General features: G+C 35.5%; 1 protein-coding gene across 1 annotated transcript in view; it reads right to left on the minus strand.

Moving 5' to 3' along the window:
- TNKS (tankyrase) overlaps positions 1-25455 on the minus strand; it is a 95427-nt gene that overhangs the window by 21184 nt on the left and 48788 nt on the right. The window contains exons 6-14 of the mRNA XM_032213078.1: positions 17998-18092; positions 16099-16165; positions 14887-15073; positions 12602-12723; positions 11322-11413; positions 11153-11231; positions 5632-5803; positions 1563-1642; positions 148-293 (exon numbers count right to left, since the gene is read on the minus strand). Coding sequence (XP_032068969.1) covers positions 148-293; positions 1563-1642; positions 5632-5803; positions 11153-11231; positions 11322-11413; positions 12602-12723; positions 14887-15073; positions 16099-16165; positions 17998-18092 — 1040 coding nt within the window. The remainder of the gene's footprint in view (positions 1-147; positions 294-1562; positions 1643-5631; positions 5804-11152; positions 11232-11321; positions 11414-12601; positions 12724-14886; positions 15074-16098; positions 16166-17997; positions 18093-25455) is intronic.

The following is a 25455-nucleotide window of genomic DNA, read 5'->3' on the forward strand; positions in this document are numbered from 1 at the left end:
AGCAGATATTGCTGGAAGTAGTATACCAAATTGTAATTGATTTGTCTCTGTAGGGAAGAAATAAGCTGGAGCAAGGAGGTTTTCCAAAGATGAGAAAGAGTGCATTCTACCCATACATAAAATAGTAAATTGCATGGTCTCAATTACCCTTTATCCTTTGCATGTACATCTGCTCCATGATGAAGCAAGTATTCAACTACTGAAACTCGATTATAACCTGCAGCGAAGTGCAAGGGGGTTGAATGACGTCCCTCCAGATCTCTACAATTCACATTCTGAGGACTGCAAAGTTGCTGTGTAAAAATGAGAAAGGAAAACATCCATAATAGAATTCACCACAGACATTTCAAATAGTCTTCTACACATCAAGACATTATAGCAAGAATAAGAAAAATCCCTGGACAATATAAAAAATAATTATGGTAAGTGTCTGGGTGCAAGTTATCTTACAATAAAATAACTAAGATTCCATACAGTATTTTCCAGAAATTTTTTTAAAAATCCAACGTGAAGCTAATATAGCACTTTTGAATTTGATACAAAATAGTGCAAAGAAGTGGAAATCCATCAATATGTCATGTTTTATTTTTACTATGAAAAATTAATCATTTGGAGTTTTATAGGAAAGTATTTAAAATCTGTAGTTCCATTAATGAGCTAACAGGAGGGTTTAAAACAATGAATGGACATAAAAAACATGGCTATCTAAACAAATAATATTACAAATTGAATACAAAACTATAATAAAACTGATTTCTGGCATATTTAATCTTCTGGCATATTTTAAGTGCTGCAGCACAGAATCTGGCAATGTTGTATATTGTAGGAAGATTGGTATCTGATAGCAGCAGGGAGGTGTAGAATTGTCCTGAATAGTGAAATAAGGCTAGCTAATATTGTCAGAAAAATGTCCAAATATGGAAGCAGAATATCTTATAAATATATGGGGTACTACAGAAAACTCTTTCTATACAGCTATGGATCTTATTAAAAATAATAATGTGTAATATAATTCTATATTTTATTACATTAAAAAGAACTGCTGCTAAATTTAATTCGCTAAAAATTAATGTTTCATGCTTCTATTTCAGCTTCAATTAAATAGCATTTATTCAAGAGTAGGATATTTTTCAGTTAGAAAAATTTTAAACCCAGTATTACTTTTCACAATATTAACTACTACATATATATTTAATGTCAAAGACTGCTTTAGCGCAAAATATTATTCTTTCTTCTAAGCTTGATTTTTCTGTTTTCATTAATTATGGTTTATCATTTTATCCCAAAGTGATGGTGCATTGTAGTTAATTTAATTATTTCTACTTAAAAAAACCTAACTTAAAGTAACAGTTAAGCACAATTAAGACTAATCAGGGTATAAGGCAGGAATGCAATACTAATTAGTGTTAATGGAAAAAAAACAAATAAAATTTCTAACAACCTAAAAATTGTAGGACAGAAGCATGTATGCCCAATGATCACTACAGACTATCATTGTAAAAAAAATCATTTCATTTAAAATGGCCTTATATTTATCTTAAATTTCTTATAATCCAACATACCTTTACAGTTTCTAAATCTCCAGCTTTAGATGCTTCCAACAGTCTATAATCTATATCAGAAGTATGTACTGGAGTATTTTCTATTTAAAGATGAAAAAAACAACCAGTAAGTAGCGTGGCTTTATAGGACATATTCCGGTTAGAAACTATTAGTAACACTCAGGACAGCAGCATATTCTTTCTAGCATTGTGGTTATAACTGAGCTACATATATGAACCTTCACAGATCAAATCTCATCCCATGCATAAATTCATGGACTTAGCATCACACCCAATATTGTAGATCAAAGTAAGTATCATTAAAGGACTTAATAGTGCTAACTTATTAATAGTTAAAACATTTAATTCTCTCTCTCTCGCTCTATGCAACAACCATGTCATTCCTTTTCAGATGGACAACAGCAAGTTAAGAAATGAAGGGCATCACATTTGAAAAAAAAGAAGGAAATTGAATTAAATTTATTTACAACTTCATTGTACTACCTGTAGGAAAATGTGTAAATTGGAGGTTTACACATTGCACTTCCCAATTTTTTATTCATTAGCACCTCTTTGCAATCTTGTAATCAACACTCTACCAAATACTTCCCAGACAAACATAATCTAATCTCCTGTAGCTTTTGCATTCACTTTTTCCTTTTTTTAGTGAAACAAAAATCACATTCTTCTAATTGTCAGACAGACACATTCTTCACATATGCATAGTAATATCCCACAGCCTCTTTATAAAACAAGCTCATTCATATTTTAATATTTCTCCAGTTATAATTAATATTCATAATTACAACCTTACCAATTTTCAATGTTCTTACAGCAATTACTGTATATACTCAAGTATAAGCCTAGTTTTTCAGCCCACTTTTTGGGCTGAAAAAAGCTGCCTCGGCTTATACTCGAGTCAGTGAAAAATTTGCCCGGAATGGAGGAGAAAAAGGGGCGGGGCCATGCCGCTGGGTGACACTCGTGAATGGCCCGGTGCCCCTGTGAGTTTCCTCTCCCTCTGTGTCAGTTTGCCGCGCAGCGCACACCGCACCATCCCCCCTCCTCACGTTCTAATGTAATGCAGGGCTGTCTTACGATTCCCCTTCCTCCCCCTCCTGCCGCTCTGCAACGATGTCCCACCTCCTCCTTGTTATGGCAAGCAGCCACATAGCGATGTCCCACCTCCTCTGGTACAGTGATCCAATGATAGGAATCACTGTGCTGTGTGTCATAGGAGGCGGGACATCGCTCCCGCGGCTGCATGGGACATCATCATCACAGCGGGACATCAGCATCATGAGGTGAGTGAAGTATTTCATTGAATACACCGCTAGTTTACTGTTTTTCTTTGAAATAAATATTCAAAAACATTATTGGTATCTATTTTTATTTTTGAAATTTACCGGTAGCTGCTGCATTTCCCAACCTAGGCTTATACTCGAGTCAATAACTTTTCCAGTTTTTTTGTGGTAAAATTAGGTGCCTCGGCTTATATTCGGGTCGGCCTATACTCGAGTATATACGGTATGACTTTGTAATATATTTTTTTCTTGGACACCAAAATTTTTAGCACTTGTTCAGTTTTAACTCTTTGAAATAGCACAAGTATACTTTCAAAACTCTAAATATTCCTCCTGTGATGTTATTTATCTAATTTACATAATCACTGATTTCACCCAAGGTGACTGTAGTCTATGTATAACAAATAGGTAAAACCACATATAAAAAACAAATACAAATAATTTTAAAAAGTAAATATTATAAAATGCACTGATTCATAAATCCTAGACAAAGAGAGGATAAGTATAACCAGCTCAGCATCTAAGCATGTCTGTAGTTCCTCAGGATCCACAGGTTGGTAACATAACCAGGTGTTGAAGATCTTCTGGTATGTCAAAAGGGATGGAGCTAATCTAATCTCAGGAGGAAGAATGTTCCATAAGGCAGGTGTCACATCACAGAAAGCACACCTCCTGGGATGCATCAAATGCAGTTTCATAGTTGATGGTACCTAACAGCATGCCTCTCTGTCAGATCTAATGAGGCAGGCTGATATAACCAGAGAGAGGCAATCCCTTAGATAGCCCGGTCCCATGCCATAAAGGGTTGTAAAAGTTAAAATGAGCACTTTGAATTGGACCCAGAAGAAAACTGGTATTTTATTTTACTTAGAGAATTTATATGGCTGCCCACCCACTTTCAGTGCCTCTAGGTGGCTTCCAAAAAAGTAAAAACCCAATATACGAAAAGTAAAAACAATAACCCCCTGGAGACAACAAGTAATCAAATTCCTTCACTTGTTTCATCCCAATAAAACTGAATCACTTTTACTTTGAATTATTTTTACTGGTTCCAACAGAAAGGAACATATGTAACTCAAAGTTAAACTGTGGTGCTGAGAAAGGTTGTTTGCTTGCAGATGTTTCATTATCTGATTAGGTAACATCTTCAGTGCTAGTGAGTGTGGCTTTTGCTCCGTTTATATAAAGTAGTTAGGTCTGTCATTGTTGGCAGAGATGTGGTTTTCTCTTGGTAGTTCCTTAATTAGAGTATTGTTTACTGCTTGATTGATTGTCTGGTGTTAATTCCTGTTGGTTGCTGGAGAAGATGCATTCCGAGTTTTTTGTTTCCTGTTTATTGTTTATTATTTGTTAGCTGTTTATTGTCCCTTTTGAATGGTCTGTAAATGTGGTTTACCTGTATATGTCTTTTGATGGCTGATTTGTCTGAACGTCAAACATCCAGGAATTCCCTAGCATTTTAAATTTAATTTGATCTTGTATGCTTACGGTTTCCCAGTTAAAACTATGGTTGAATCTGACCATGTATTGTAAGATTAAGGATTTTCACTGTATCTTCTGACTGCTACTTGATGTTCATGGATGCGTTCTGCTAGTCCTCCACCCAGAAGTCCTATATAGTATGTTGTAGATGACTCCCTTTTTCTACTTTTTGGGCTACCAGGTCTTTTGTTTTGGAGAGCTCTGATTGGTTAGTTTCTGTACTACGGTGATGCTGTGTGTTTGCAATAGTCAGTTGGTTGTTTCTGAGATTTTTTTGATATCTAATAATTTTATCTTTTTCATAGCTTATGTTGTGCTGTAGTGAGCTGAATGGTCAGGCACTTTTTTGATAAAGTTGTGTGAATATACATTTTGTTGAAAGATGTAATAAAAATAGTCTTTTTCCTTTTTCTTAGGAATTCCTTTTCCTTAAGGTAGATAAAACAGTGCAATAATAACCACAACAGGCCATCCAAATATAATGAACAAGATCTCTAATTCCAAATAAAAAAACATGATTAAATGCATCACTACATGCTTAACATGTGGTCTAGAACAGAGGTCCCCAACCTTTGCTGCTTGGCAGCCCGGGTGGGGAGGGGGTGGAGGGGAACCTGGCTGCATGTGTGAATGGCTGGTGTGCACACATGCACAGCTCAACTCGTGTGAGCAACGGCCCACCATTTGCACAACCCAGTTGCAGGTAGCCCATAGCCTGGTAGTGGGCCGCGGCCCAGGGGTTGGGGACTCCTGGTCTGGAAAAAATTCTCAGCTCACTCTCTGTAATAATCTTAACAATAGAACAGTTCATTTGATTGTCTATTTTTTTGTATTCCTCTATCATATAATCAGAACCATGCATTTAAAAAGGACAATAGCTGGAAATGGCAAGCTGTAGGAAACAGACACACATTTTATATCCAGATGTTTATTGTTATTTTGTTATTTAATATTAAAAGATGAGAGACATTAGCAGTTTTACGAAAAAGAGAAATTATGTGGCAGAAAATAACAACCAGCAGGAAACAGTCAGGCACATTTTTTTGTCCAGATTTTTAACGTTATTTTGTTGTTTTATAGAAGTTGAGGGACATAAGCAGATTTACGAAAATAGAAATTAAGGCCCACCAATTGACTCATATTTTTATTTTAAAGTTATTTTTTCGCACTTTTAAATTGCTAATAATTTTGCAGAAATGCAGAGCAGGATAATTAAAATGAATTTCAAAAAAATAAAATTAGAACCAGACTCTCTTCTGAAAAGCAAAACTATTCTTCTGTTATCAAGCAAAAAAAATACCTACCATTCAGTATTTGCTGCACTGCTTCATTGCCCATTTGTGCTGCTGTGAAACCTTGTAAGGAGATGATGGAGGGGTCGGAACCGTAATTCAACAGGAGGCGACATGTCTGCAAGTGACCTGCCAAAGCAGCCCTGTGCAAAGGAGTCTGTCCAAGTGTGTCCAATGCATTCATCTAAGGAGAAAAATGAATAATATGTACATTTATACATATGGGTTAATTTGGAGAATTTATATAACATTTTCTACTGCAAGTTTATTTATTATTTTTATTTCACTTCACAAGCTACGTGTGATAGACAGAAACTAACTTAAATGAGATTATTATACAAGACACTCATTTAGTTGCCCTCAAGCTGCAGTAACTCATTTAAGATTGGAATGATTGTCCATTTGTAAATGATTGTACTGCTGCTACCTATACTACTTTGATAGTGTTTCTTTCATGCACAAAAAGCGAAATATTGGGATTGTTAGTAATGGAATAATGATGCTACTAAAAACTATTTATAGTTAAACAAAAAGGCAACTACAATATCATGTGTTCACAAAAGAAAAATTCACCCCTCTAAAGACTAACCTTATTGAAAAAAAACTTCAAGAACAGATTTTTTTCAGATTGCTAGATATGTGTCTTATACATGCAGAAAGCGCAATCAGCCAGGGAATTACATCTGCTGGGGTCCAGGAAAAGAGCCTTCTCTGAATTCGCTCCTGCTCTTTGGAACATCCCCACCCTCCACCTGGAATCAGATCAGCTCCCACTCTCCTGCCACTTGGCCTGGTGCGCTAATAGTGAAGCAGAATGCTGGAGGTGGTTAGCAACAGATTGTCCCCTCACACTCAAATTCATCCTCCTTCCTCATCTTTTAGTTATAGTTGATAATTTGTATGTTATAGTGTTTTATTTTGATTATATACATGTTTTTATATTGTTTTATTCTTTTTAATATTGGAAGCTGCCCAGGGTTACCTTGTGGTTAGATGGGCAACATACAAATTTAATATTTTTTTTTAAAAAAGTATGGTAGCATTCAGATATACTATAGAATAACAATGTAACAAAGCAGTGCATTGAGAGCAGCTGTTTTTTACTTCATTTGATATTGATTGACAGTCTTCTCATAGATCAAGGTATTCTCAATGGTTTCGTCCAGTGTCAGAGCTGAAAGGCATTCATTTTTTTGCTTGTTAGCCTTTTTGATTGCTCAAAATCAGGTACTCATGAAATATATCAGGGATGTGTACAGAACACAAGACTTACAAACACAAACTGTTGATACTTATTTTCCATCACTCCATTTAACTTAACAGAATTAGAAAACAGAAAACCAGATTTCTAATTAAAACTTCTTAAGTATATTGCTTTTTATCTCTTTGCTTTTTTTCTAAACAAAAAGATGTTAATATAATAGGAAAATGACAGTCAAAATATAGGCAAGCTATAAGATATAAAAATATAGCATAAAACTATGACCATCATAAAATATATAACTTAAACACAGAGTACTCCAGTTATATATTAGAGGATGTCATAAAATAACCCGGGGGGGGGGGGATCTTCGTATTTCAAATTAGTTTTCTTACAATACAAATATTATATTTTCCTACCACTGAATTCATTTTTCATAAATAAAAAATCAGATATTTCTAATGAAAACTGAAATGTTCCAAGCACTGCATTAGGCCTCCATATATTAAAGGGACCTTACTCTAAGTGTATTCCATTAAAGTTTTTTTGGTCTTTGGTACATAGCAAAAATCAAGAGTTGTTTTTTTTTTAAAAAAATCATGATATGTTCTGTTTTTTTTTAATGGGAAATTATCTGCCTGTCAGGAATGTAACACAAATCATTAACTTTATGTCTAAAAAGGAGATACTGTATTATTAAGGCAGATAGCTTGTTTTCAACTGGAAGCCAAGCATATTTAAATTAGAGCTATGTGCCTTTAAAATAGGAAGTTGGGCAGTAATTTTCTTGCTAAAGGCAATAGGCGCTATCATTCTCTCCATTGTTGTTTATTGTTCTGATTTTGTTTTTTCTAAATTTCCATTTAGCGGAAGAAAAAAAAAGAGAAGAAAACAAGAAACAAACAATTGTTTTCTATCATCCTATACTCAAATAAAGAAAGCAAAAACAATTTCTGCTTTTTCTTGTTAGCAATAAAGAATATTTTTGCTATATATTTAAATGTTCAAAATATGAGTTCTCAATTACAATACTACTGGTAATAGTTGAACACTGTCCAACTGCTATGAAATGGACAGTGGGAAATAAAAATATTTTATGATAGTGCAAAACTATTTTGTGCCTCTTGCTGAATATATCCCAATTAAAGCTATTTGTCTACATAAACTTGAATTAACTTTTTAAAAAGACACTTCTGTTCATATATACATTAATTCTGCATTTTGCCTATTTCAAAATTAGTTCAGCACTTATGATGATATTAAATTAAAATTCCAACTAACAGAAGCAAAACAGATTGAGGGATAACATGGTCACATTCATTTGTCTAAAATGAAAATGTCTGTAATGCCCCATTGGTTTTCTTATGATAACATACACAATTTAAAGCAGTCTTCTCCAATCTGGTGCCTATAAGATGTGTTTAACATTTAGGTCCCAAAATTCTTGGCCAATCTGTATGTTATTCAGCAGCAATGCAACAGTCAGTATGCAGAATAGCAATCTGTTCTGTTAACATCTGTATCATTTTAGCAGTGGAAACAACAGTTTCCAAATTATTTGTTTTCTATAGATGAGGATATAAAGAGAAATTCTCAAGTATTTTCTCCTCAGATAAATGACAAGAAGTTGTGCTGGAAGTTTCTTTTGGATACTGAAGACATTAAAAAATGATTGACAGTTATCTAAGGAGGAAGGTAAAAAGAGCAATGCACAACTCTCCCTATATATTGCAGCCTCCCAACAGAAATTTAACGTGACCTTATTAAAGCTAAGCAAACAAAAATGGCAAAATACTACAAATCTTACATCACAATTTCAAGTTCCTATCAGTGTAAAAAGAATGAAACCAGACTTCCCAATATGTAAAAGCACTGTTCCATGTTTAGGGATTCCTGGGGATGATATTGGCATTCGGTTATCTCAACCTCTGCTAAGATGAAAAATGTGTGTGTCCTCACTAGGCCTCAAGATGTAAAGTAATTTCTCCTTTCCACCCTAATATTTATACATAAATAAGTTCCATCTTTTCCCATTTGCTTTGCTTACTGCTTCCCATAGCCAGTAATAAGCAAGCGTGCAGGCAATGCAGTGTCTGGATGCAAAAAGATTGTCTGCATGTGGACTATTTCCTTTACAGGTAGTCCTTGACTTATGACCATAATAGAGTTCAGAATTATGGTCATAGCTTGAGTCATCATATGACTGGACCGCACTGTCATTTTGGCATTAAGCAAAGTTCTAATTTGCCTGGCTTTTTAAAACATATGATATCCTTCCAATTTTAAAAATATTGTTGTATTTTAATTACTAGATGTTATGACCATTTGAATTTGTTCACTATTTCACTTAGCACAAAGTGAATCAATTTTGTGATCTTTTATATTAATGAGACTATAAATACAAATTCACTATCATCAGTTAAATATTCAGTGGCTAGACACAGTATTCAATCAGCAAGAAGCTCACTTGGGAAACGCATTATAATTAACAACCTGAATGAACAATTACAGAACCATTTTGCCATTTAAATAAGTGGAAAGAATCTTTCCCAAAATGCTTCCCCACAGAAAAATAGAAAAAGGGAACAGATGCTTAGAAATCCAGTACACTTGCAAATGTCTATATCAAAGTATTTTATGGTCCTATAAAACCTGCTTAAAACAATATCTACATTGCTGGAGAATAGCACTTGTATAATACATGCCTAAATTGTAGTGCACCTGTCTTACAAACAGTTAAAACATTGTTGAAGTTAAAACTCTAATAAGCTATATTGGATAGACAAAATTCACTTATTTTATATGCAAATTGCAAACATTCTGGACACTGTTGAATTGTGCATTCTCTTCCTTCATTTACAATCCAAGGTAACAGTTTTACTTTATCATAATCTCATGCATAGTAAACTGTATCTAAGAATTGTAATCTTAGCTAAGCACATTACTTTTAATATAGAACTAGGAATTATCACAAGACCTTTCAGTTACCTAATATCTTGTTGGTTAGATATCATCACTAAATCCTGGTGCATCTCACTCAAGCTTTATATATAATCTCAAATAATAATCTGAACATAATGGAAATATGGCTTGTGAGTAAGTCAGCTTTCTAGAAAAGATTGAAGAAATTTAAGAGCACGTAAAATAGGTGATGCTGTGAAATGTTTTTTCTCAAGATTACTATAAATGCAATTATAGCATCCATATATCTAACAACAATTTAAACCCTCAAATTAAATTCAATTAGAAAGAATTGTTAGCAAGCCTATACTTGGTTCAAAATTAATGAATGGAATAATATTTAATTCCTCTGAAGGATACATCTATAAATATGATAAATTGAACTATTTATCTAAAAATCCACTCATTAACTGAATAAAAATATTCTTTTCTAATATGTTGTCCCAAGTATCTAACAGAATAAATAAGCATTTATTGACTAATAGGGCTGGGCAAGTCTTAAGATTTAAAGGTGCTTCACTATGCATAGGCATATAAGTGCACTAGCTTCTGCATATTTTCCAAGTTATGAATAATGGCAGGAGTTATATACCAGATCTTAGGCATATATTTGACTTTGAGAATCCTACTGATTAATTTATTGAATTTCACTTAAAATGTATTAAAAGGAAAGGGGTAACAACCTTCACAATGAGAATTATAGCCACACATTTCATTTTTTAAAAAGTCTTACTATCACATGAACCCAGAGATTTCATTAATATTTACTTAGCATACTGCTTGATTAAAACAGAAAGGCATGTCAGGAAAGAAATGTCAGGAATGGGAGCAGGTTAGAATCTATGATGAAGATGTACTATTGTTCTTTCTATATTATTGTATCAAACACTGCTAAGACAACATCAGGAAAATAATCATATTAATGCATTATGAATGAATTTAGCAGAAAAATAAAAGAAATGTTTTATCCTAATTCTTTTACGTCAAAACAGACTTCTATTAATTCTGTATCAAGTAGAGATGGAATAAAATTAAAGACCTTTTCATCTCCCTAAAACCCACATCTCTAGTTCATAGCAGAAGATTTCAGAAACACATACAACAAATAAATCTGACCAGGAAATATATACAATATAATATTTTCAAAGACTATATATTCGTATTCTGTAAGGAACAAGGCAAAATGCAGAGCAACCACTCCTGAAACAGCTATCCATGTTACTCGATCCAATCTGGTCACCAGGACCAGAGGTATCCATGTTACTATTAGAATAAGCAGGAATCATACATAGCTGCTTATCAGAAGAGAGATTACACATAAGACCGCTCTTTCCATCCACTGCATTACTTAGAATACAGAACAATATTTACCTTTGCTCCATGCTTATGAAGAACTTCCATAACATCATTGTGTGCTCGTTCAGCAGCCACATGCAAAGGAGTCATGAAACTAGATTGGAAAAGAGATAAGATTAACAGCTCTCAAAGCTTGCCTGTTCCATCTAAATGCAAATATTGTAATTTCAAAGAATAAACATACTCCTTGTTTTTTTCATTGACATTGGCTCCTTTCCGAAGCAGTAATTCAGTTACTTGTTTCCGTTTAGGGTGAAGAGAAGACACAGCACAGTGCTGCAAAAGAGACAGCATTGTATGAGAAGATTGTAATACAATGTAATATATAATATAATAAAATGTAAGTCACCCAGAGTTGCTGTATTAGTGAGATGGGCAGCATGGAAACTTAATAAGTAAATAAATACATAAACAAAATGAAGTTATGTTCATGTAACTTAAGAGTATGGCACTAGTAAAGCATAATTTACATGATTTCCCTTATTCTAAGCTGTCTACTACCTTTCCTCAAAAATTAGTACCACATGAGCCATGTGAACAAATCTTTCTCAGTCAATTCATTAAATATCCTTGGTTGATTTCAGCCTGACTTGCATGTCACAAATAGTAGATCTATGATCTTTCCATTGATATCAGCAGTAAAACCCAAAAATTGAATAAGCACAAGAGAATAAACACCAAAATCCCACATACACTTAGTCAGCAAGTTTCTAGCAGTCCTCAAAGGCATTATGAACAAATTAGAATAGGTCTAATACTTACTACCTAGACTTGTTTTATTTATATTTTTTTCTGGAGAGGAGCTAATCTGTTAGGTTTTGTATATGAGGGAGCAAGTTTTCAATCGGAATTTACCGTATTTGCGACTCAGAGAGAATGTGAGATAAAATATTCATTTCAGCTCCTTCCTTTTTTCATGTACTGAATCAAAGAACTATTATAGAGAGATAACCTTCTCTACCATTACTTCCACTAATCATAACAACATTATGTTTTTATCCCACTTTTTGTTCAAATGACTATAGGTCCCTGTGACAAGGATGTCTCCCTTAATTTTATCTTATAACAAAATCTCATAGCAGTAGTTTGTGCAGGGAGGATGAGTGGTCTCAAACTGCCCATTGAATTTCCATAGTCAAAAGTAGCCTTAAACTTGGATTTCCTCAACATTATTCCAATATTTTAATTATAGTGTGATTACATTTTAATAGATTACTTTCACAGAAGACATAAAATATTGAAGGGACTGCATAATATATTTCAGAGAAAACAGAAAAAAAATGTTTTGGGTCAAAGGAAGAGATGTTTCCTTCAGATTATTTTCTTAATATGGCATTAAATCAATGGCAGGTCAAGCATTAAGTTCAATAGGTGAAACTCTATGTATAACTATTGATATGATTGTATCAGAAAATCTTAAATGTATACACAGCTAAAGCAGGAAGAGTGACTCCATGATCTCACCAGTGCTGTCTCATGAGATTGTGGCTGCTTAAAATTAATGACCTCCAAGGCAAGTGTTTTCTTGACTTTGGCTAAATCAGCTTCCCTTGCTGCTTGTAATAAGGAATGTCCTTTGAATTCATCTGCAGAAGGGAAAAACCATAGTTGTGGCTGATAAATATTTGTTGTAAAACCAGATTTATAACAGTAGCGCAGAAAAATAATGTAGAAGGGAAAAATTCTCTAGTGGACTGTCCCAATATATTCTCTCAAATAATGCTTGTGAAAGACAGAAAAACACCCATGATTTAAGAGGTAACGGCAGTTTTTAATCAAAATAGTTTTCAGTGCAAAATAACACTGCAGATACAGTTTGTCTGGTAGTCTCTGAAGGAGATTTCAATTCTTTTGACAACACCAAGTAAATAAGGTAGTCAAAACAAAAATGAATGGCAAAGAATTTTAAAACAGAAAGGGAGATATTAAAATTGCAAATGTGGCTCAAGGTATGCAAATGCCAAAAAGAAAGAAAAAATATAATATCTTCACATATAACCTGACTGAGGTTAGATAGAATCTCTAATCTAGAAAAGAATTTTGAGACTGTAGTGAACAGTAAACAACTAAAATTCAGTATGCTAAACTATGAAAAAGGCAAATCCCACATTGGGGATTCATTAGGAAAAGAATGAAAATAAAAACTACAAATATGTCTTTCTATTCCATTGTCACGTTTAAAATATTATATATATATATAAAATTCAAGTTGATACATTTCAAAAACAGCTTTCACAGTGTTAAATACAGCCATTCCTCATTTGGTGGCTACTTTGATTAGCAACCATTTGCAAATATAAAAATAAAGTAATAAGTACAATAGTAAAACTACAGTAATATATGATATTAAAAATCAAGGGGAAAGGAAAAAGGGGAATAATGGATATTATACAAGAGAACTTTATCTGAATGAAATAGCAGCAGAAAATAGTGATTTTCAGAGTTTCTCTCTCTCAATCACTTAGTGATCATTTTGCTTAAATGCCCAAGTCATTGGAATATGGTTGCCAAATGAGGAGAGAATGTAGTACAGGAGTATCAAACTGGATTTCTTCAAGGGCCAGATCAGCACTGTAATTCTCCTCTGTGAGCTGGCGGGGGGGGGGGGGAGATGGGACAGACGCCTCCTGCAGCATCCTGCTGGCCAAAATGGGGCATGGGGAGCCCACACGCCACCCCGTGCCCCATTTTGACTGCCAGAGGCATAATGGGCTGGTCTTTTGCTATTTCCAGGCTGGTGGAAAGAGATGGTGGAACTATCCTATCAGCAAATTTTTCATTTGGGAGTTTTTAGGTCAGAAAAGATGGAAATTGTAAACAAGATATGAAGGCTATAACATCAATATACACAATTATGTACTGAATGGTGAAAAACAACAATAGAAATGGATCACCAAGAGCGGGTGACACAATACTGACAAAAGAAATATCACCTGACTGGGTGCTTTAGGAAATTATGGAAATTGTCACACAGATATGTAACGATACCTAAATGAGTCAGCTGGAAAAGCATTGAAGGACAAATTCATGGAAAATTAATGTTTTCAATGATTACTAGTTATAGTATCTATAAATATTAGGTCCAGTATCTGAGAAAATAGCACTTCTGAAAACATTAGGCAGAACAGTGCTAACTGCTCATACTGATAGGCTTAGCAATGACTGAGCAATGGTCAGTTGGACCAAAAGCATCTTAAAATTTCCTAGGCATTTATTTCGTAAGTTGTATTGCTCCCAATAATGAGGAAGTGATGGCGATGGGGAATTATGCTATAAATTTAAAACCTTACATCTCTAGAGGATAAGGTCAGGTTGTTCTTGACTATGCTCACTTTTAGGAAAGTCTTGAAGACCAGGCTGTTTTCTTGGGCACAGGAGTTGAGAAAGCAATTGAGCCAATACTGCTGGTATGTGGTATCTTTGGTAGCCCTCTATGCTTTAGTTGGTCCTAATATATATTTTTCTTACATTGTATTTTTTACATTTGTGGTAGCTTCCTGAAGTCCCAGTACTGGAGATGGGTGGCCACATAACTAAATTTGGATTAATAAATAAGATGAAATAAAATAAAATACATAAGCATAAATCTTTTAAATTTCTCAGATGTTACCAAAAATTCATCAACTGATGGTGAGATACCAGATCAGTCTTCCTTTAAAAAAACAGAATATCATTTTTAATATAGTAGAAAAGAATGAATTCTGTAGTCTTGCTGAGAATGATAACACCTTGCACATAGTAATACTTACAGGTGAGCCTCTCTTTGAGCTCAGGTGTCGGTGCCATATCAACAGCACTCTTGCCATGACAGTTGACCAATGTTGGATCTGCACCATGGCTCAGTAACAGAGAACAAACTTCCACGCGATTCTTGGAAGCGGCTTCATGTAATGGAGTAAATTGCCAGAGATCCATTGCATTAACACAGGCTCCATGCTAAGGAATAAATGTATCAGGAGGAAAAGACAATGGACATTTTATCTTGCATCAACATTATAATTATTTATTTATTTTAGTTTTAAATACACTAGGTTAGATTATCTGTCTTATGTGATGGAAATCACATTAGAATTTCTAGCTAACATATATGAAGTAATTTAATCATTTCATTTCATTATCTGAACAAATGTATTATGCTTGACATTGAAAGAGCGAGATTACACATGAGATTTGTTTACAAATATTGATTGGTATAACAGACCAATTACAATAAATCTTGATATAATAGCACTTGAGAGTCCTTTGTTGATTTCTCAACTTGAAATAATACAAACCTGATGACTGGCTTGGGGCAAGTGCCTGTTCTATGAAACACTGCCATCTTGTGGGATTTAGGAGGCATGCCTTTGCTGTCATGGTGCCTGCCCAATGAAACAGCCCCCTTGACCTCCTCTCCACTCCTCCACCAAAATTGGATGGTCCTGACTTGCTGGGTTGCAAAAGGCCATCAAAGCCTGGCTTTTCTTTCACGGGTTATGTCTGCTAAAGAAATCCACTATGTGTATTTCGGGGGCTGTGAGTTACTTGCAAAATACCTTGGCTCTTTATATTCCATTTAATTTCATTCTTGTTTTTAATAGTTTTTCACTTATGCTAGGCAGCCCTGTAAATTTTCTAAATAAATACATCTGTTCTACAATCTAGATGAGAAAAATAGAATAGGAATGTAATCATTTTTGACTTAGTAAAATTAAACCGGAGTATAAAGAGATACTTTAAAAAAAATAATTTAGCAAAATTGGGGACAGCTTTAAGTGTTCTATATAGTGATGAATTATTTCAAATAAGAAGTGGCCTTTTTAAAAACGGAACAGGGAGGTCTCTAAAATATTTTCTTTATCAACATCACAAAAGCATGCAAATTATCTCACATGCAATACAACCTATAATTTGTAAACAGAATAAAACCCTTTGCATTAATGACAGTCTTTACATAATTACATAATTATTAACTTATCCACCTTCAAGAGCAATTCTGTAACTTCATAATGTCCATAGGAACATGCATTGTGTAGCGGCACAAGTCCACTATAACAAAGGGAAAAAAACATTGTTTAGCTATTCAGAAAAATAATTATTCACTACACTGCACGATATATTTTATCTGCTTTAATATTTTGCTTGGGCTAATGCATTTGGCAAATTGTTTATTTTTAAAGCTTTGAACAGTTCTAATGTTTCCTGCCTGCATAAGTGTAGGGATGGTATCTTTCTGGGGGTTCTTTTGTTTTTCTCTATTTTGGGCTTATTGTTTATTTTACAGCTGTGTGTATATATTTCATTAAAGGACATGTTTTACATATATTTTAAAGCAGTGGTCCCCAACCCCCGGTCCGCGGACCAGTGCCGGGCCGTGGAGTACCTGGCACCGGGCCGCGCAGCGGCCGGGGGCCTAAGGGAAAGTCGCTAGGCCTACGGGACAACGTCGTCCAATCAGTATTCTGGCTGGTCGGCGAGGTAGGGGAGGTAAGCTAAAGGGGCGTGAATTAAGGCCGGGCGTTCAGTTGCTGAGCAGCGCACGCAAATTGGTGGCTGGGGTGGCCGGGCGCGTGCCTGGGACGGTGTGCGGAGTGGGGCCACCGGACTGAGCCTCTCTCAGAGGCGGTTGGTGGGGGTGTGCCGTCGCGAGGTTTTGCTGCGAGGAATGTGAGAAGCCCAGGTGGTTGTTTCCTCCCCCCCTCTTCCCCGCGAGCTCTCGCCGGCGCCGGGCTTTCCCCTGGCTCGTCTGCGGCCGCCGTTTTTGTCTCCCGCAGAGGCTGTTCCCCGAACCACCACCACCACCAACCCGGCCTCCCCTGTCAGTGCCCCGCGTCATGTCGTGATCTCCGGGCGGACGTGTGGGACCAGGGAGGTGGCGGTGACGGCGGCTGCTGCTGCTGCTGCTGCAGCCGCCGATGGGGCTGCTCCGGATTATGTTGCCGCCTAAATTGCAGCTCTTGGCGGTGATGGCGTTCGGGGTGTCCGTCCTCTTCCTGGAGAACCAGAGCACTCGGGCCACAACACGAGTGATGTCAAATTGACCACGCCCAACCCAGCCCCACAGGGTCAAACACAATCCTGATATGGTCCTCAATGATATCGAGTTTGACACCCCTGCTTTAGATCCTGATAGTGTTTTAATTATTAAAATTTAATAGACATAAAAAAGATGAAGAAAGACTAACCTCTATGTTATTTTTATGGAAGGCCTGCCTGAAAGTTATAATGGTAGCTCCTGGGCCGTGCGCAAAGGCTCCAGGGAAGAGATGCCCCCCCACCCCTGCGCGCGCTCAGCGGGCCACGGTAAAATTATCAAAGGCTGACTGGTCCGCGGCGATAAAAAGGTTGGGGACCACTGTTTTAAAGGACTATTTCATAGGTTTATATATTTTTATTCCACTCAGAATTTCAGATATAAAAAAACATGAGTAAAATAAGACAACTTATATGAACTAGTTTCAAACAAGTTAGAATAGTGATATTCCATCTAAAAGCGAAACATGATTTGCTTCTTGGAAAAAGTTCAAACTTTCAGATAAACCAAATCACTATTGTATATTTTACTGATAAACAAGCAGGATTTGTCTGAATAGCTCACAGAATATTACTCATGCAAATATACACTGCAATAAAATATGCTGAGATGGAAATCAAAAAAATATCAGAATAATGAAAGAAACAGAAATTACAAATATACACAAAATTTAAATAAAAGCAACCAGATTTAAAGGATTTTTTTTTGGGGGGGGGGGGGGAGAATTTTGCCTGGCCTCAAAATAGTACCCATGAATTTGTTAATGTCCTTCTGAAAAGGTGCTTTCACCCATATTCATCTTCCATCATATTAGCATATCAAAACCAAATTATTCAATTTTATTTACCCTTTATCTTTTGCATGGACATCAGCACCATGCTGAAGTAAAAGCTGGACTATACGAACTCTGTTATATCCTGCAGCCAAATGTAATGGGGTAGACTGTAATAAGAAACAGAAATTAAAGAGCATAAGCATATTCCAAGCTAAACCAAATCTTTATATTGACATACAATAATTACAAGTAACAATGCAAGCTGAGTATGTATTATAAGAATAAACTCAAATTGCAGTTTTTCATCCTGTGTAACAAAATATTTTTGAAAGGAACAAAACGGGGGGGGGGGAATTATCAAGGCTAGAAGTACATAATACCATTTTCTTTTTTCTTTGTATTTTTTTACTTTTTTTCTTTAAAAAAACCCCTATGTATGTTTTTTTTCTTTATCCATGTATTTTTATTTTGGGGTTGCACTATTTCCTGTTTTTCTGTTATTGTTTTCAAAACAATAAATTAAAAAATCTGAAGAATAAAATTCTAAGCACTTAGTACTAAATAACATGAACTTAGTTTAAATCCTTTTAATTTTTTAAAAATGGCTTTTACAATCTTTAGATCAACTAAATGAAGTTTAAATATGGAAAAACAGGTTAAAATATATATTTTATACATACAATTTATCCTGTCTGCTATTTTATGGTAGCCAATATTTTTCTTGCGGTTTCTCTTTCTTGCTTTTGCCAGGTTTCTCCAGAATACCAGGCTTTATTTCTCTGGGTTATCCTACAGAAAGACTAGGGAGAAGATCCCTAAACAAACTCAATTACAGGGCAATCAAGTCAGACAGTCTTCTGTGCCTCATTTATGGTATTTGGGGGGTAATATAAACTTCTCTCTTCTCTGCAATTCAAGATGCAATACGTCCTACTCGGCTATTATCCTCTGAGGGCGCCTTTTGCCTATTTGGCAAGTACAGTATTGTGCTTCTGGCACCAAGACTAAAATAGCTTCTGTAACCAACATACTGTATAAAAACTCAAGACACCGGGATCACGATAACACTGGGTTTTCCATATGAGTTCTTCCTCTCAGGCTGTACAAAATTATAGAGCTGCCATGCCAAGCAATGCCACAGAAACGACTTCAGGAATCTTTAACAAGAAGCTGCAATTTTCAGTATTTCTTCCATTTTAATGCTTTAATGTTTTTGAGGGGTCTTGTCTTTAAGGATTTTGCCTCTTGGAAAAAAAGCAAAACTATGACTTGATTATTGATCATTCTCATAATAAATGTGGCACATAGCAAATGTGGAATCCATAAAGATTTAGATTTGTGCCGATGACACAACTCTGAAAGAAACAATGATCAATTTCACCTTATATTCAGTTCCCTAAAATGTAAGTCTATATGTTAACTGAATAAATGAACTGACAAATCTTTCAATTATAGTATTAAATATTTAAGCACAAATTAATAAATTATAATTTCAGAAAAGGAATTCTATATCACAAGTTTCTGGACTTTGGAATCATAATTGGGCCTTATCTTTTGCAGACACAATTAGGATTAGGAGAAGAACTACAAAACTTTCTAAATTGAGAATTTTATCGAGTAGCAGGGATGAGATTTTTCTTTTTACAAAGCTTCTAAACTAAACAAGATCACAGGTGTTTGTAAAATAATGTCCCTAATTAGAACTAGAAATCTATTCACACACCATAGAAAAGTAATAAAATTAATTTCATAAACATCATTCAACACTTTCTGCTTTCTGATTGAATGTAATTATCTGGATAAATAATTAATTCAAGGCAACATTAACATATAGTGCTAACCACTTCAGAATAGGCAAGGAAGAGGAAAACTTTCCTTCTTTCTCCCTTTCCTTCCCTTTCGCTTCTCTTCTTTTCTTCCTTTCCTTCCCTTTCCTTCCCTTCCCATCATTCCAGTCTTCAATATAGCTGTCCATTTTAACACAACTCCAGATGTTACTGTTTCTTCTAATCAACACAAACAAGACTCAGGAGCTCAAAAGAGCAGTAGTGAAATAATTGAGGCCTCTAAGACAATTTAAAAGAAGCACTTCTATCACTCTTCCTGACCTCTCTTGCTGATAACTTTATCCTCCAGAAGACGGTAGAAGGCTCGGAACAATTATCATTGATTAGCTAATGGTAAATGGTAAATCAATGAATTGGAAAGATCAGAAATGTTGGGAAAACTGATTATGTAATGCCTGAGTTCTTGACTTTAAATTAGACTTGGATATAAGCAAAATTTTATTTTTGCCTTTAGAAAAGCAGATTTAAGTAAATATAGATTAATACTAAGGAACATTCTGCCCAAGAAAAAGTTATTGGTGAAAGAAGCACAAGATGGACTGGAGTTCCTATAAAAGGAGATACTAGAAGCAGAACAACAACTAATTCCCAGAAGAGGAAAATAGAACACTAGAAAAGCCAATGTGGCTGCTATGAAAAAAGAATTATTATTTTTTTGGTGTGGGGGCGGGAGGAACACTGATGCGTCTGGTATTATAAATAAAACAATTTAAAAAGATACATACAGAATTTACAAAGAGAAAAATCAATGCAGAAATGGTTTCAGAAAAACTGATATTTAAGAATGAGCTATGGTTGACAAAGGATACAAAAGAGGCTTCTTTAATTATGTTCAAAATAAAACAGTAAAAAAGGATGTCATATGTTCAGTGAAGATGGCACAAACTTAAAAGGTAACAATGAAAGGGAGAATTGACCCATTTTTGCTCTGTCTTCAAAAAATAAGATTGGTATTCTACCAAACAATTGTGCACACCAAAGGGATGGATTAAGGTGACAGAATTAGGGTCAGGGAAATACAATTATTACTGACTGAGTTCAAAGTTTAATGGATCTCTTTCATGAATCTTAAGGCGCTAATAGGATGTGGTGATGATGTCGCTAAATTTTTATTTAATTATATTTGAAAATTCCTGGAGAACAGGTGTGCCTTTCTTCAAAAATATGATAAGGATGGTCTAGAAAACTGCACATATGAGAAGACATGCACTGCTGGTTATATTGCCATTTCTATAGGGACCCCTGTTTACAACTGATCTGGACTCTACTCTCTAAATTCCCAGAGAAGTCTAATTTATTTTATTCACATTACCCATCAGATAACAAAGCCAATTCTATGTCCTTAAATATTGTCAGGTTTTATTATACTGTGTGTGCAAATTCTACCCTTTTGTGAGGGCTGAAAGGGCAGTGTTTTATTATAGCAATCTTTTCTTTTTTTGAGTTATGACCATAATAAAGTCTTACCTCATCTTGAAAAGTTTGTATTGTGTGGAATTGTCCAGAACAAATCTGTGCTAATAGTGTACTCTGTGTGTGTGTACACATGCGCATGTTGTCTGTACTGAGTATGGTGTACAATTTTACATACCCCATAACCTTCTTATTAATAGATTAATAAATCATGAGCTGAGAATATGACATTTAATTGAATATATCTGAAAAGTGAGCTCAAAGATTGCTCATCAACAATAACATATTGATGAATTACTGAGTGCAATGTGTCATGACTCAGTCCACAGCCCAATTTTCTCTAACATGTTTACTGACTTTCATAATGAAGTAGAAAGGGCACACATCTCATCTGGAGCCAAATCCCAGAAAATAAAGCAAAGTGAAACAATTTTGATGAGTCAGAGAAAATAAAAGAATTACATTTAATGAAGGAAAATGTAATGATTCTTTGTTTTCCAAGGACTGGAAACACCATAGTATAAAAGGTAACTACAAAATGCTTTATTGTAGCACACATCTTTCCTAATAATAGGCTTTTGCTTTGGGTTAACTCACTCCTCCACTTTTGTGAATTGATGTGCCACATATGTATATAAGCTTTTTAGTTCTTGTAACAAATAAATATCTTAAAGTTGTAATGTGGTGTTGTGGTCCGCTGGCAGCCTGTGAAGCTGGCAGCAGAGTCGGACAGTGAGGAAGTTGGGGAGGAACATGGGCCAGTCCTGGAGTCTGGGGAAGGCTCGGACGAGGGCTCTGCATTGGAGGCAGAGAGGGGGCCAGTGCCACCTGATAGTTACGTGCTGCCTCCAAAATCTCTGAAGTTTTGACATCAGCGAGGCAGAACAACAATGTGAGCCTGTTCCCAGTGTTTGCATGTGCAGAACTTAACAAGAGCAGTTAAGACAAAAAGGGCAACACGGGAGTAAGGCTTGGAGATGATTGGCCCCTCCCATAAGACATAAAAGAGGATGTGAGCCTTTGCAGAAAGCAATTAGTTCATATAGTCAGTTCAAGCTGTGAGAAGTCCTATTTGACTCTCTCTGTGCTACTTTGGTCTTGTAAAACTAATTGGCAATTAGGTCTCTGGCAGCGTTTCAAGGGAGATAAAGGTGGGTAGTTACCATTACCCTGAAAGACTGAGGCAACTTGAGCAGATATCTGTCAGACTCTTTACAGACTGATTGTGATCATTATGAGCTGTGAATGTCCATAATTCACAGCTGTTTAAATAAAAGGGTTTTTGATACTAGGATTATGATTTACGCTTTCTCAGGAAGCCTAGGTCAGAATAGGTGGCATGCAACCTTTGCCTCCCTCCATTGTTCAAATACCTGAAGGATGCTATATAGAAGAAAACCAAAAACCTGTTTTCTACTGTCCCAAGATGCGGGACCTGAAAGAAATCAATCATTTTAGAGAAACACTTGATTGTTAGGGGGGAAAAAACAGTAAAAGACAGCTGATATGCCAATCAACTACTCAGAAAGGGCAATCTGAAACTATCTTTTACCGGACGTGTTCAAGTAGAGACTGGATGAGCCTGATTTAAATATCTGCACAGAGGATGAGATTCAACATCGTCTATGAACTAGACTGCTCCTTCCAACTCTATATACCATGATAAAGAAACCTAAATATGTAGAAAAATAATTTTAAAAATAACAGAATGTAACTTTTCAATCTGAAGCAGATGAAAGTAGGATATTAGGGCAAATGACAAGAAATGAAAAATACATGATCCTAAACAGGTGTGATCAAGTAATCCCTGCAAATATTTTACAACGGGGGTGTTAAACACGCAATGACACATTGTCACATGATGTATTGCAACTTTCTCCCCCTTTGCTAAAATGGGGGTAGGTGTGGCCAGCGCATGACGCATCTGGTCCACGGGCTGCTAGTTTGACAACCCCGATTTACAGTCATTCAACCCAACTTACCCTTCCAAATGGAGGAAAGACAGAATATAAATCTAACAGAATAACCATCTGTTACAGCAACTCAGTTTGAATACCAAGATTACTGACAGATTAAAATAGATTTCTGATGGGACCACAAGAGGTACATTAGAGAGCAATTCCCCTGAGTCCTGAGTAAACTGATCCTGTGTACTCAGGAGACATCAGGTGATAATGCATTCATCTGGGGGGGGGGGGAAACCAGAGGAAAAATGTAGGAAAAATGTAGGAGCAGTAAATAAATTTGTGGACTGAACTGGCTGGCCATTTGAATTGGAATTCAACTGCTAGAGAACTTCAGTTAAGGGTATGATGCGTGCAAATTCAACTTTACCAACATAAAACAACATAACTGAATTATCAGATTAGTCTCTAAAACTTCTCAAGAACACTAGATTGAGTATAGTATGCTATTAACATCAATAGTAAAAAAGAAAACCTCCTTCTTCAGAAAAATTGCATCAGGACAAAATAACTGCCTGATAAAAGGGGCTGTTGAACAACTTTTCTCCAACTTTGAAAAAATAAAAAAAAATCTATTAGTGGAAGCGATCAAGAGCCAGCTGAAGCTTTGGCTGAAAGAACAGATATTTTTACCTGTTTCCATTACTCACTGCAGCCTTTAATACCATCTCAGACATATTTCTCCAAATCTCCAAGTAGTTTTTGTGGAGATGTAGGGAGAATAAGCAAAAAAACTGCCTTCCCCTCTATTCACAGATTAATAATTGGGACTCAAACAATAATGAACACAAATTAAGGAATCACAATTGAAACAGGATCAGCTTAACAAAAGAAAAATTTTAATTAGTATTTTACTGGGAAGTTGCCAGCAACAAGTTATACAAATTATTATTTTAAAAATAACTGGTATAAATTAGCAAGTTTTGTACTTTGCAGATAAGACTTGAAATACCACAATGAATGAATGAATGAAAACAAGAAGTCAATTTTTCCTGCCTGAACTAAAAGGCCCTCTATGTATAACATTTATATCTTGTTTTTCTTCCAGATCTCCTCCAATTATTTCATCAAAGAATCTTCTATGGCAGATCTGAGATACTGTATAGTAATTGGCTCAAGATCATTCAGAATGTTACACGGTTGATTGGAAATTTGAATCATGACTAGGACCATTACATCATCTTACCTCTTTGATGACTAAAATAAGGACTATTTTACAGGATTCTTGAATCTTGAATCGCAGTAAAAAAAAATCAGTGAAGAATAACATGACCCACTGACAATGTTTGGAATGGGCCCTCTCTTTTGCTTCCGTTAAAAATTAAGTTTTATAACACCTTTATACAAAGTGTTTTGTATATTAAATTTATCTTTTCATTCTCATCAGTTACAATATCTGAATTATGACTTTTAACCAGCATGTGATTAAAACTAGTAGCAGATCAGGATTGGTGAATCCCAGGTTCTTATTTCTAGTCTTTCTTACTTCTCCCTTGACATCTGGGTACAATTAGAAAAGAGAGTTATAGAACTAAAACTGCTGTCCTATTGGGAGACTTTAATGCTAGGGTGGGTATTAGTTTGCTTGATAATGCCCATTTGGGCATCATACCTGAAGACTAATTTATCAGCTGGCCTACCCTGCCATTCCAGAGAATATGAGTTCTAAACTGATCTTCTTGACTTACGTAAGTGATCTTCACATCCCGGGAGGCAGTTGTTTATATATGTTTTTATTTTCCATACTGGAAATGTTAGGATAACATTGTGTTTGAACAGACAAAATGAACTTATTCTTAGACATTCAAGTTTATGTGAGGGCAGCAACCATCAATTAACTGCAGTACCTTTTATGGCAGTTCTGATATAAGACTACCTGTATCATCCAATAAGAGTTTATTTGCCCACCTGAAATGAGACAAACAAGGAGGCTCAAAGGCAATTGCCTGCTTTATGAACTCTTAAAAGGGACCAGCCTTGGGTAAAAATAGTGTTACAACTATTTAAGATCCAAATGCAATTTTTACTGGGTCTGCCAATGTATGTTTCATGTTTAAAAAAAAACATAATAGAAGCATTGCCTGCTAGGAACTGACAGCCTGCAAGATCTAAATTGCTGGTCCTTGATTGCTCTTGGTCAAGAAAGACTCTAAAAGCAGCTGTGTTTGGTTCCAAGAAACCTTACACCAAGCAATCATGCCAAGATGTTAAAGCCGAGACACAACTACAAGAAACTAATAGAGACACCAAGAAGACTCACTACATAACTACAGTGTGGTCTGAGTTAGAAAGTCAGCAAAAGGGTT

This window comes from Thamnophis elegans, chromosome 3 (assembly GCF_009769535.1).
Source record: "Thamnophis elegans isolate rThaEle1 chromosome 3, rThaEle1.pri, whole genome shotgun sequence".
Taxonomy (NCBI): domain Eukaryota; kingdom Metazoa; phylum Chordata; class Lepidosauria; order Squamata; family Colubridae; genus Thamnophis; species Thamnophis elegans.